At 43.2% G+C, this 11,717-nt stretch overlaps 1 protein-coding gene across 2 annotated transcripts in view; it reads right to left on the bottom strand.

The window, feature by feature from the left end:
* Positions 1-266: 266 nt before the first annotated feature.
* HDAC3 (histone deacetylase 3) overlaps positions 267-11,717 on the bottom strand; it is a 28,659-nt gene continuing 17,208 nt past the window's right edge. For both annotated transcript variants that reach the window (XM_040441471.1, XM_040441468.1), the window contains exons 7-15: positions 10,598-10,731; positions 7,162-7,242; positions 6,311-6,384; positions 5,255-5,319; positions 3,515-3,604; positions 2,412-2,470; positions 1,700-1,779; positions 1,101-1,258; positions 267-865 (exon numbers count right to left, since the gene is read on the bottom strand). In XM_040441471.1, the coding sequence (XP_040297405.1) occupies positions 796-865; positions 1,101-1,258; positions 1,700-1,779; positions 2,412-2,470; positions 3,515-3,604; positions 5,255-5,319; positions 6,311-6,384; positions 7,162-7,242; positions 10,598-10,731 (811 nt within the window). In that variant the 3' untranslated portion in view covers positions 267-795. The remainder of the gene's footprint in view (positions 866-1,100; positions 1,259-1,699; positions 1,780-2,411; positions 2,471-3,514; positions 3,605-5,254; positions 5,320-6,310; positions 6,385-7,161; positions 7,243-10,597; positions 10,732-11,717) is intronic.

Here is an 11,717-nt window from a genome sequence, read left to right as displayed (position 1 = left end):
CGGACCCATTTTGCGGATGTGTGAATGGACCCTAACGCTTTCATTTGGGGTATCCAGTAAACATCTGTAATATTGAAGAGAAGGCAATTCAATGGGACAGACCCTAGTTAAAAATTCAAAAATGATTTACTATTCAAACATATTACCAGATTTCCATGACTGCGGCTCTTGAAATGCAGCCCCGATATAGACATCTCATATTTTCACTTAAAATGTCATATATAAATATACACATACATGTTGTAATTCAATAAATCAAGACAAGATGGGCATATTAAAAATCTTTATGTTGTTTCCTACATATTTACATTTGTAAAATCTTCTAGAAGCATTCTTCCAGCAAACTTACTTTAGTTCGGCAAAGTGAACAGTCTCCACAGTATAAATTGCCAACTACAAACAAAACCAAGTGCTCCACAATAGTCTCTTCCGTTCATCATGCAATAGCTGATCTGAGTTATGATAGTAGGTTATATCAAAACAATACAACTTGTTTTGGGAAGAAGAATCCCTCCCTCCAGAGATGAAGTATTAAAACATTTTTCATCCTTGACATTAATCCAGCATCCAAAAGTAGCCTTGACTGCTGTAAGTGTGCAGAGAAGTCACTTTTCAATAGTTAATCTTTAAAATCCCATTGTCAAAAAGAAAAAAGAAAAACCGTGCATCTTTGCTGGACAGCAAAAATTTACCTGGTCCAAAAATGTTCAAAAAAATACTGTAAATATTGGTCATAAAACTGACAATGCAAAAGCTTGGAAAGTCTGATACATGTAAAGTGACATACAGTCAAGCTCAAATCTCAACATCACTCTCCTTGTCATTGTCATGATCCCCATCATAAAACTCATTCGAGGCTTCAGGCCTAGAAACAATAAAAGACAGTCAACAATGCAGGTTCAACGAATACATTAGATGGAAAAGGATAGAGATATAAACCGATAGATATTGCCATTCTAAATATAGTAAAGGATACGCCGTTCAGATTGGGGATTAACATTAGGCATATATTTCACCAATCCACTTACCAGTCACCTTTTAACTAGGTTTTCAGGAATCTAGGAAATATATAAAAAACAAAAAACAAAACAAAAACACACCTATTGTAATTATCCTCTGATCCTCTCTCCTCAGGATCTGGCTCATCTGTGCGGTCATAACTCAGAAGATCAGAGGGGACATCATGGATCTGAACACTGGGAGCGTGGTTCAGCATCTTCAAGTTTTCAAAAATTGTCTGTCTTATTTGATCTAAATACTGTAAGAAGAGAAATGTTATGTTCTGCAAATGATGTACACATAAAAGACGGTCGAAATGCAGTATAAGAGGACAGTTGTGAAGGAACACTCTAGGCTAAACTGATCCACTTAGACAGATTATGCTACTGTAGCTAGAGATAAAAATGTGTCCACAAAGTCTTAAGGTTCTGAGTATTCCTTCACATACCACTATGATCCCACAGATTTCTGTGTGGATTTCAAATCAGCGTCAGTGGAAATCAGTTTCCACTTATGGTGGAGATCATGGTGGGATATCACATGAATGGGGCTAATCTATTTGCAGGTCAGTGGGCCATCAAACTTCAAATCTGTGGCAGAAATCGGAGTCAGACTCGGATTTCTGTTGCCGATACTGTATAATTTTTCTACAAAAAAAAGACACCGTGTGAAAAAAAAGAAAAAGAAGACTCTATATAACCTGTCGTGTATTCTGATTTTCAATCCTCGTGCTGACATCCGGGTGAAGGGTGAAATCCGGTGCAAAATATTCAAAGTATTCTAAAGAACAATAAAAAAAAAAAAAAAAAAAAAAAGTACTCAGCAAACCAAGAAAATAACATCATGCACTCTCTTGGAAATAGGTTATGGCAAAGCATTTCTAATTTATGGTGATCAAATCCAGAAAAAGGATCAAAGGAATTTTCACACAAAGCTATATTTTGTCAATGAATTAATATCTTACTAAATCTGTCTGATCTAAGGCTACTTTCACACTAGCGGCAGGGGACTCCGGCAGGCTGTTCCGTCGGGTGAACAGCCTATCGGATCTGTCCTGCCACTAGTGACCGTGTGCCCCCGGGACTGCCGCTCCGTCCCCATTGGGGGCGGTGCGGAGTTCCAGCAGAGGCACGGCGAGAGGCTGCCGGAATAAATATCGGACATGTCATAGTTTTATTCCGGCAGCCTCTCGACGGGCGCTGTCGTGCCTCCGCCCCCATTATAGTCAATTGGGACGGAGCGGCAGTCTGGGGGCACACGATCACTAGCGGCAGGACGGATCCGGCAGGCTGTTCACCCGACGGAACAGCCTGCCGGAGGTCATTGCCGCTAGTGTGAAAGTAGCCTAATGAAGATAAAACAAAGCACTATAAGAATCATGCCATAAAATCAGGTAACTGACAAACGCTTACCGCTATAAGGCAATTCTTCACTAATTGTTTCATCCACTAGCAATGATGTTTCATACGTCCTGAAAAACACAAATCCAGAATTAGCAAACGTTAAAAGGGACTGTATAGGGTAAAAGAAGTTCAGTCAATGTACTTTCTGCTTCAGTTTACATACAACATTTCTGGCAAAGAAACACTTTGTGAGCTAAACAGGGCAAGAACACATATTTCTGTATGGTTCCGAATTTCATATCTCTAGCACTCATCTACGTGGATACAATGTAACAAACCAGCAGCCGTGTGAGCAGGACATAGTCAGGGTGCTTGTATCAATTCTACTGCAAGGGAAAGGTGGAGCAGCTGACCATAGATTCCAAATGGTTGATATGGGAAACCGCTCCACTCTCTCCTTTTAATTTTTCCGTTTTAAAGTCAATTAAAAACCAATGCAAAGAATGGCCTGGAGAGAGTAGTCCACAAACTGAACAACACAGGTTAATAGGAATTCATACACCCTCATCCACTTATATGTATTTCACATCCGACAGCTACAATAGAATACCGCAGCAACAAATCAGCCACAATGCTACTTTCAGTATACTGTATTCAGACACTATACAGTGCTTGATGCTGCTAACACCAACATGAGAGGCTCAAGAAAATCCCTCCTACAGGGCCCAGAGAAATAGGGGTCTACATCTTTATCTTACTTTATGAATGGGCAGGGGCTCACCGTGACCGGATAACTGCTGCAGGGCAATCTGCTGATCTACACTGGGGTGCGACACCCACAGAAACCCCCATTTACTTATATGCAGAACCTGCGTTAAAGTACATTTAAAAAGAAGATTTGAAGTTCACCAGAAATGTGAGCAGGAAAACACAATATAAAAAATAGGATTAATTAAAGCCAATTAACATATTACACTAGAAATATTTAACGATATTAAAAGGTTTTTTCAGTAATTCCTAGAAATCAATGTTCCCTAACTTATACCTCTCCAGCAGTTACAGAAACACAACTCCTCCCATCATGCCATGACAGCCATAAGGACATAATGGGAGTTGTATTTCTACAACAGCCAGAGTGCCAAAAGTCGGAGATTATTGCTACAGATACTCACCAGCATCGCGCTACATTGCGGACAGTGTAACCACCCCCTCCAAGTACAAGCAGGGGAATATTAAAGCTTTTCACATACTGAACACAGTCACTATGGATATAAAAAGAAAAAGAAAAAAAGTTATATATAACAGTCCACTGCTCATACATAGAATGTTTACTGAGAGTAAAAAAACTATAGGCTAAGGCTACATGCACATCCCGTATGTGTTTTGCAGTCCGCAAATTGCAGATCCGCAAAAAAACGACAAAAACAAACAAAAAAACGGGCAACATCTATATGCCATCCGTTTTTTTTGGTTTTTTTTGAGGATCCATTGTAACAATGCCTAAAATGGACAAGAATAGGACATGTTCTATTTTTTTTTTTTGCGGGGCTACAGAACGGACATACTGATGTGGAAGGTACACGGTGTGCTGTCCGCATTTTTTGCGGACCCATTTAAATGAATGGGTCCGCATAAAAAAAAATAACGGACACTGAAACAAACAACGTCCGTGTGCATGTAGCCTAAAGGGGCTCTCCTGTCTGAAGAAAACTGGTGCCAGAAGGCTTTCAATGGCTTAAAATCATAAGAGACGATACTCCCTGCAACTGCCCTCTATTCGTGCTCCTGTCTTAACACAAGGAAAGTACCCGCTCAAAAAATCATTTGCTGAAGCGTCAACCATGTGGCCAGTGACTGACTGAAAGGACATTTCCAGCACAGAGAGCAGCAGGGACCAGTGAAGATAGTATTTGCTCTCTTATACTTAAACCACTTTGAGCCTGAGGTAAAATAAAATTCACTCTGACAATCTGAGACGGCCTTCTGGCGAGGTATGAAACTTTTGAAGATACAGGCCAAAAGCCAGAGGCTACACTACTGGGAAATTCTAATGACTATATGCCCCCTTATTTCTGCCATGTGGTTGAGATCTTGTGTTCCAGGGGGATTGTGGTTTCATGAAATCAACGTCCTGTCCTCGTGATAAGTCATCAGTTTCAGATAGGTGGGGGGGGCGACTCTCACCGATCAGCTGTTTGAAGGGAGCGAGGCACCTCTTCAATGTCTACCTACACACCATCTACATTGTAAGGACACTGCAGTGGATGAAGAGGATGCATCGCTTGCACAGGGGCGGCAGCCCCTTCAAACAGCTGATTGGTGGCAGTGCAGAGAGTCGGACCCCGCGATCTGATATTAATGACCTATCCTGATGTTTCCAACAATGGTGCAGTCGGCAGTCCGTTGATTCAGTGGCATGGTGCTCGTGTCCCGGATCAATCTCCCATGTACGCTGTACAAAACATGACTGGCACTCAATGGAGGCGATATCTCTTCTTTTTTTATTTGTCACAAACAACAACCGTGACGTGTTTAGGCTCGTGAAGTGAGCATCTCAGACTGTTTCAGAAAAGCTCACTTCACAAGCTGAAACGTGTCACAGTTCTTTATGTGACAAATAAAAAGAGAAGAGATATCGCATCCAGCGAGTGCCGGTCTTGTTTTGTACAGCTATCCTGATATTACATCATCAAAATCCTAAACTGGACTATTCCTTTAACTCACATGACTAAATACATTGCTATATGGATAATGTGGTGGTTTGAATACATAAAGGATCTCATGCCAGCACTGCAGGCATTGTAAGTCACTGTATGACATTCAAAGAATAGCCCATATAATATATTATACACAAAGAAAAAAGTCTTGCTGTTGTCAACATGCCACGCAATAAGGATTAGTGCCCAGCTTACCCATGTCCCCTAATACTCAGGTTAAAACATCCCAGTCTGTCACAGCCAAGTGAGTCAGCGCCACACTACAAGTGAAGAAGAAATATGCAGATAAGAAAATCACCTTTCTACTTTCAGTAACTAATTCATTGCTGCATGCTGTGCTGTACAGTATCCCTAATGTCCATCTACAACCATGGGGGGGGGGGCATTCCTTTATGGGCCAGTACAGCAAATAAAGGCACTCATATAATGGGCCGTAGAGAGCCAAACACACATGACACACATGAGTAATATATATGCTACACATAAACAGTCTACTGCCCCTTTACACTGGATGCAGTGCTGTAAGAAGTAAATAACGGGTTAAATGGGTCACCCCCATAAATTATTTTAATACCATAAGTCATGAAATGCTGCCAATAGCAAATTAAAGTGGTATGAACATGTGTTCTCCTTGGCACTGCTGCTAATCGGTAGTACTGGATGAAAGCTCTGGACAGCATCAGTCTCCTTCCCCCTCTGGCAACTGATAATATAGTCTATTATTATACCTTCCCTACAGAAGGGGTCTTCTCAGCTATACTACCATGCTAAGCAGAGGTTCTATTCCTTAGATCTTTCCTATTTCAATCTCAAGTGATCTACAAAGAGCACACATGCGCACCAGCACTAGGCAGGTGGACATACACTTTGCTATTTAATTTGACCACCAGGTGGTGCCATACTATGTAAGAAAATTACATTACTTCACTGGATCATATTTTTAACAGTATATAAATTAGAAACGGTTAATGTTTTATGATAATCGTACAATAATTGCTATGTAATGGTGGAACAATCCCTTTACACTAGGGTTAAAGAAAAGTGAATATGGGCTAAAGCAGGAGCCAAACAGTCACTTCAATAGGTATTGCTTCTACCAATCCTGTGTAAGGGTATACTGAAACCCACTTAGTAAATAGGAGATACAATGTGTGACCCCACCAACCAAAATGCAGTTTATGGGGCGACAGACCCCTTATAATGATCACAGGGCACATGCACTATAACCCAGAGCCAGTTTGTAGTCTTTACCTGTAGGACAATGCAGGTAGGCTGGTAGAAATCTATCACTTGTTTAATTACAGGCTGAAAGAGGTGTCTGTAACCTTTAAAGACAGAAAGGAAAGAAGCCACACGTGTAATAGATGGAATAAGGCACCGACTGGTTATTAAGAATCTACCTCTACTGGTGGGAATATTCACAAGACATCTAGGGTCCCTCACATGAAACAGATTCTTAAAAAGAGTCAGTGTTGCCCAGAGAAACTACTCCAGCTTTTATTTTTCCAGAGTGTGAACAATTAAAGGAGTTTTCCCATCTCAGACAATAGGGACATATCGCTAGGCTATGCCCCCATTGTCTGATAGTTGTGAGTCCCACCTCTAGAACCCACACCTATCTCGTATAACCAACCAGCAAAGTGAAGGAGGGCGCACCGCGCATGCGCGGCTGCCCTCCATTCATTTCTATGAGGCGCCAAAAATAGCAGAGCGCTGGCTTGGCCATTTCCCTCTGCCTCATAGAAGTGAATGGAAGCGTTGGCTGCGCAAGCACAGTGCGCTCCCATTCATTTCTACTGTGATTCTGAAAATAGCCGAGCGCATCGGTCTGCTATTTTCAGCGGGCCAATAGGAATGCTTGGTGGTGGCCAGACCTGGTACTGTCAACCACCACTTTGCATGATTGATTTTCGGCTGCATTTTCCCAGAGGTGAGACCCACACCTATCAGAAAATGGGGGCACATCCTAGTGATATGCCCCCATTGTCTGAAATGGTAATACCCCTGTAAAGCCGTCATCTAGATGGTTGCTATGGCCAACATCAGCTCGGTTTTTAGATGTTTAGGGTTATTCACCCAGATTGTATATTGTGAGCACTTACTTTGGTCATCAATGCCATCCCTTAATGGGACATTCAGACAGTAATACCTGCCACTTTCAGCTCCAACCTCATACATGTCACCTGAAACAAGACAATAGGCAAAAAACAGAAGGTTAATTATGTGCAAAAGGGAAGCCAAGTGAAAAATCCTTAAAGGGGTTCTCAGAGAATAACTTAAAATGGCTACCAGCAACCTGTCCTAGAATGTAGAATAGCCTTCACTTCCAGAGCTTCTAAGAGGGATGAGGGGCTGGGCCTCACTACACATTACGCTCTGGCACTTGCATATACTACACATTGGTAAGCATTCCTGTCAGGCTGATCAACCATGATAGCATATCCTAGGCAGGATTGCATGATAACCAACATATACTACACATTGGTAAGCATTCCTGTCAGGCTGATCAACCATGATAGCATATCCTAGGCAGGATTGCATGATAACCAACATATACTACACATTGGTAAGCATTCCTGTCAGGCTGATCAACCATGATAGCATATCCTAGGCAGGATTCCATGATAACCAACATATACTACACATTGGTAAGCATTCCTGTCAGGCTGATCAACCATGATAGCATATCCTAGGCAGGATTCCATGATAACCAACATATACTACACATTGGTAAGCATTCCTGTCAGGCTGATCAAACATGATAGCATATCCTAGGCAGGATTCCATGATAACCAACATATACTACACATTGGTAAGCATTCCTGTCAGGCTGATCAACCATGATAGCATATCCTAGGCAGGATTGCATGATAACCAACATATACTACACATTGGTAAGAATTCCTGTCAGGCTGATCAACCATGATAGCCTATCCTAGGCAGGATTCCATGATAACCAACATATACTACACATTGGTAAGCATTCCTGTCAGGCTGATCAACCATGATAGCATATCCTAGGCAGGATTCCATGATAACCAACATATACTACACATTGGTAAGCATTCCTGACAGGCTGATCAACCATGATAGCATATCCTAGGCAGGATTCCATGATAACCAACATAGACTACACATTGGTAAGCATTCCTGTCAGGCTGATCGACCATGATAGCATATCCTAGGCAGGATTGCATGATAACCATATACTGTACAACAGTGTGTAGTGTGGGTCGGTATTTATTTTCTGATCACTGATTTTTTTCATTCTATTTCCTGGACGTTATGGGGGCGGACATCTTGCTTGAGCTGTTTTTAACAGCATTTAGAAAGCATTAAGAAAATTGCACTACAGCAGCCAGGACCTCACTGACTTCTATGGGAGTTTTCTGGCCATGCTCTGTGACCTGTGCAGAGGTCACTGTACAAGGAAATAACAGAAAAGCTTTGACCATCACCAGTTGTGAATGGTGGATCCTGTCTTTCCCCTCATTCTAATCCTGCCTGTAATAGATAAGCAGGTAACTATTATTCGGCTTAGTGGCCAGTGCAGGATTTTATGGTTTTTGTTCAAATATAGACATTGACATGGAGACACTTCACTAGATCCCTGACTTCCATGTCAAAGCCTGGGCACCCTGCAACTGAGATCACAGGGATGCTGATGGGAGGCAGAGGGAGCTTCCTTTCTTTGGAACCACTTGGAAAGCGGCCATTCCCTCCTCGCTTTGATTGACCAGGCCAGGCAGTGAAAATGTCATCATGCCTGGCCCTGACAATGAAAGTGGAGAGGACGCAGCAGTCTCAGAGAAAGGGGAGCCTCTAGGTGTAATGGCAATGCCCCCATTGCTCCTAGAGCAGGGGTGCACAACCTTTTCTGGTTGAGGGCCACATTGTCAACCTGAACCAATTCCAAGGGCCGAAAATAAACTTTAAAGGGGTATTATCAAGTAAAATACTATATTTATGGCATATTGAACATACAGTATATATTTTAAATGTCTAGTTACACTTCTAGGACTCCCATCTAATGGGACAATACATGAAAGATTCATGTGAGCAGCCACAAGACATAGACTTACATGTCTGCTACCAGATGGCTGGGGGCCGCATAGAATGGTATTGAGGGCCGCATGTGGCCCCCGGGCCGCAGGTTGTGCACCCCTGTCCTAGAGGCTAATTTGCATATATTAAAACATTGTTTTCTCAGCAATGCGTGCACATATGAACATGGGAATGGAACATGAGCCTCATGCGGCCTTAGAACTACTCCTAAATGGCTAGACCATTGTGCAGATCAAGCACTTGTTACCTTTTGTCTCATCCCCATCTTCTCAGACTGTAAGCTCTTCTGAGCAGGGCCCTCATTCCTCTTGTTTGTTTCTATGTTATTTATGACTCGGTTTGTACAGCGCTGCAGACTATGTTGATGCTATATAAAGATTTTTATGGGACCCACTCAGGTGCCTTCAGCTGGCAGGCGCATGTGCTATAGGTCATTAAGATTCATAGCTACAAATCTTATGACAGTTAGACTGGTGTGAAAAGAGGTTTAGTTGATCAATAACGGGTTATAACTGAGAAAAAGCTCTACCATGTCCGCGCTCTCCTCCTCACTGCCCTGTGTTTGACTGTAAGACAGCTGGCTGCAGCAGCCTCCTCCCATTGCTGGTGTGACTACAGTAGGAAAAAGACTAAAGCCCTGCCCTTTTGGCTAAGGCCTCTTTCACACTTGCGTTGTTGGGATCCGGCATGCACTTCCGTTGCCGGAGGTGCCCGCCGGATCCGGAAAAACGCAAGTGTACTGAAAGCATTTGAAGACGGAACCGTCTTCCAAATGCTTTCAGTGTTACTATGGCACCCAGGACGCTATTAAAGTCCTGGTTGCCATAGTAGGAGCGGGGGAGCGGTATACTTACAGTCCGTGCGGCTCCCGGGGCGCTCCAGAATGACATCAGAGCGCCCCATGCGCATGGATGACGTGATCCATGCGATCACATGATCCATGCGCTTGGGGCGCCCTGACGTCACTCTGGAGCGCCCGGGGAGCCGCACGGACGGTAAGTACACTGCTCCCCCGCTCCCCGCTACACTTACCATGGCTGCCAGGACTTTAGCGTCCCGGCAGCCATGGTAACCATTCAGAAAAAGCTAAATGTCGGCTCCGGCAATGCGCCGAAACGACGTTTAGCTTAAGGCCGGATCAATGCCTTCCAATGGGCATTAATTCCGGATCCGGCCAAAAAACGTTCCGTTCCGGAACTGAAGACATCCTGATGCATCCTGAACAGATTTCTCTCCATTCAGAATGCATTAGGATAATCCTGATCAGGATTCTTCCGGCATAGAGCCCCGACGACGGAACTCTATGCCATTTAGACAATAACGCAGGTGTGAAAGAGCCCTAAGCCACCACCGCATCCAGCAACCAGCTGAACTTTGGGGACAACTATCATTTTGGCTTACATCATTCACTCCCCTAAGTTTAATAATGGATGTGGTTGATTTAGCTCTGTGCACAGACCCTTGTTGTCTTACCTGTTCCAGGAAAAAAATAGTTTCCATATTTGTGAAAAGAAACTGTCATGACTCTGTCTGTGAGATAAAATGCTTCTTGTACGCCATCTCCATGGTGAATATCAATATCTATATAGAGAACACGCGGATGGTACCTGAAAAATAGTTTCATTTATAAAGATGTATAAAACACGGCAATAAGATCCAGTATTCTTCCAGCTAAGGCTACTTTCACTCTAGCGGCAAGGAACTCCGGCGGGTGAACACTACCGCTCCGGCCCCATTGTCAATGGGGCCGCTACGGAGTTCTGGCGGCAGCACGGAAGACATGCCAAACTGAAGAACCCCTTTAAATAAGAGTGTCTGAGTTGCTCCTACTATTGTGCAGCCCAGTCGATAAGCAAGGGCACACCAGAAATGGCTCTTTACCACCAGCACTGGACATATTAAGTGAATGGTCTGAGAGGGGATGAAAAGAAGACTAAGGGGCGAAATAAGAAGTATAGAACAGCAATATCTAGACATATGAAAAATGTAATCCTGGGAAAACTCCTTTATAGGGGTTTTCCAAGATTTTCATATTGATGGCCTATGTTCAGGATATGTCATCAAGATCAGTTTTGGCTGTGGTCCGACTCCTAGGACTCCCACCATTCAGCTGATTGAAGAGACAGCTGCCCCTCTGTCAGTGCTTAGGCTTCTTCCTAGGCCGTGTAATGTTGCGTTCACAGGCCACGTGGTCCATGTGCAGCTCAGTCCATTTCAAGTGAACGGGACTGAGCTGCCTTTCCAAGCACAGCCGCTATCAAATGTAAGGCGCTGTGCTTGGTGAGCCGCAAGGAGGCCCCCCCTGATCACAGGAGTGCTTGGGTCTCAAACAGCGATCAGACCCCTACAGATCACATATAAATGACCTATCCTGAGGATACGCCATCAAAATTTAAATCCTGGAAACTGCTAGATGATTTCTTGTCCTATCTGAACGCAGCATATGATAGAGGGAGAGAAGCAGATCTCTATGATATGGCTCATTTTATGCTTTGGAGCAGGATTGGTGAGTACAATAAAAGAGTTCAAGAGGGGCCTGGATGTATTTTTGGAGCGTAATAATATTACAGGCTATAGCTACTAGAGAGGGGTC

The sequence above is a fragment of the Bufo bufo genome, chromosome 1, assembly GCF_905171765.1.
Source record: "Bufo bufo chromosome 1, aBufBuf1.1, whole genome shotgun sequence".
NCBI lineage: Eukaryota > Metazoa > Chordata > Amphibia > Anura > Bufonidae > Bufo > Bufo bufo.
The sequence above is the reverse complement of the archived record's forward strand: the minus strand, read 5'-3'. Positions and strand labels throughout refer to the sequence as shown.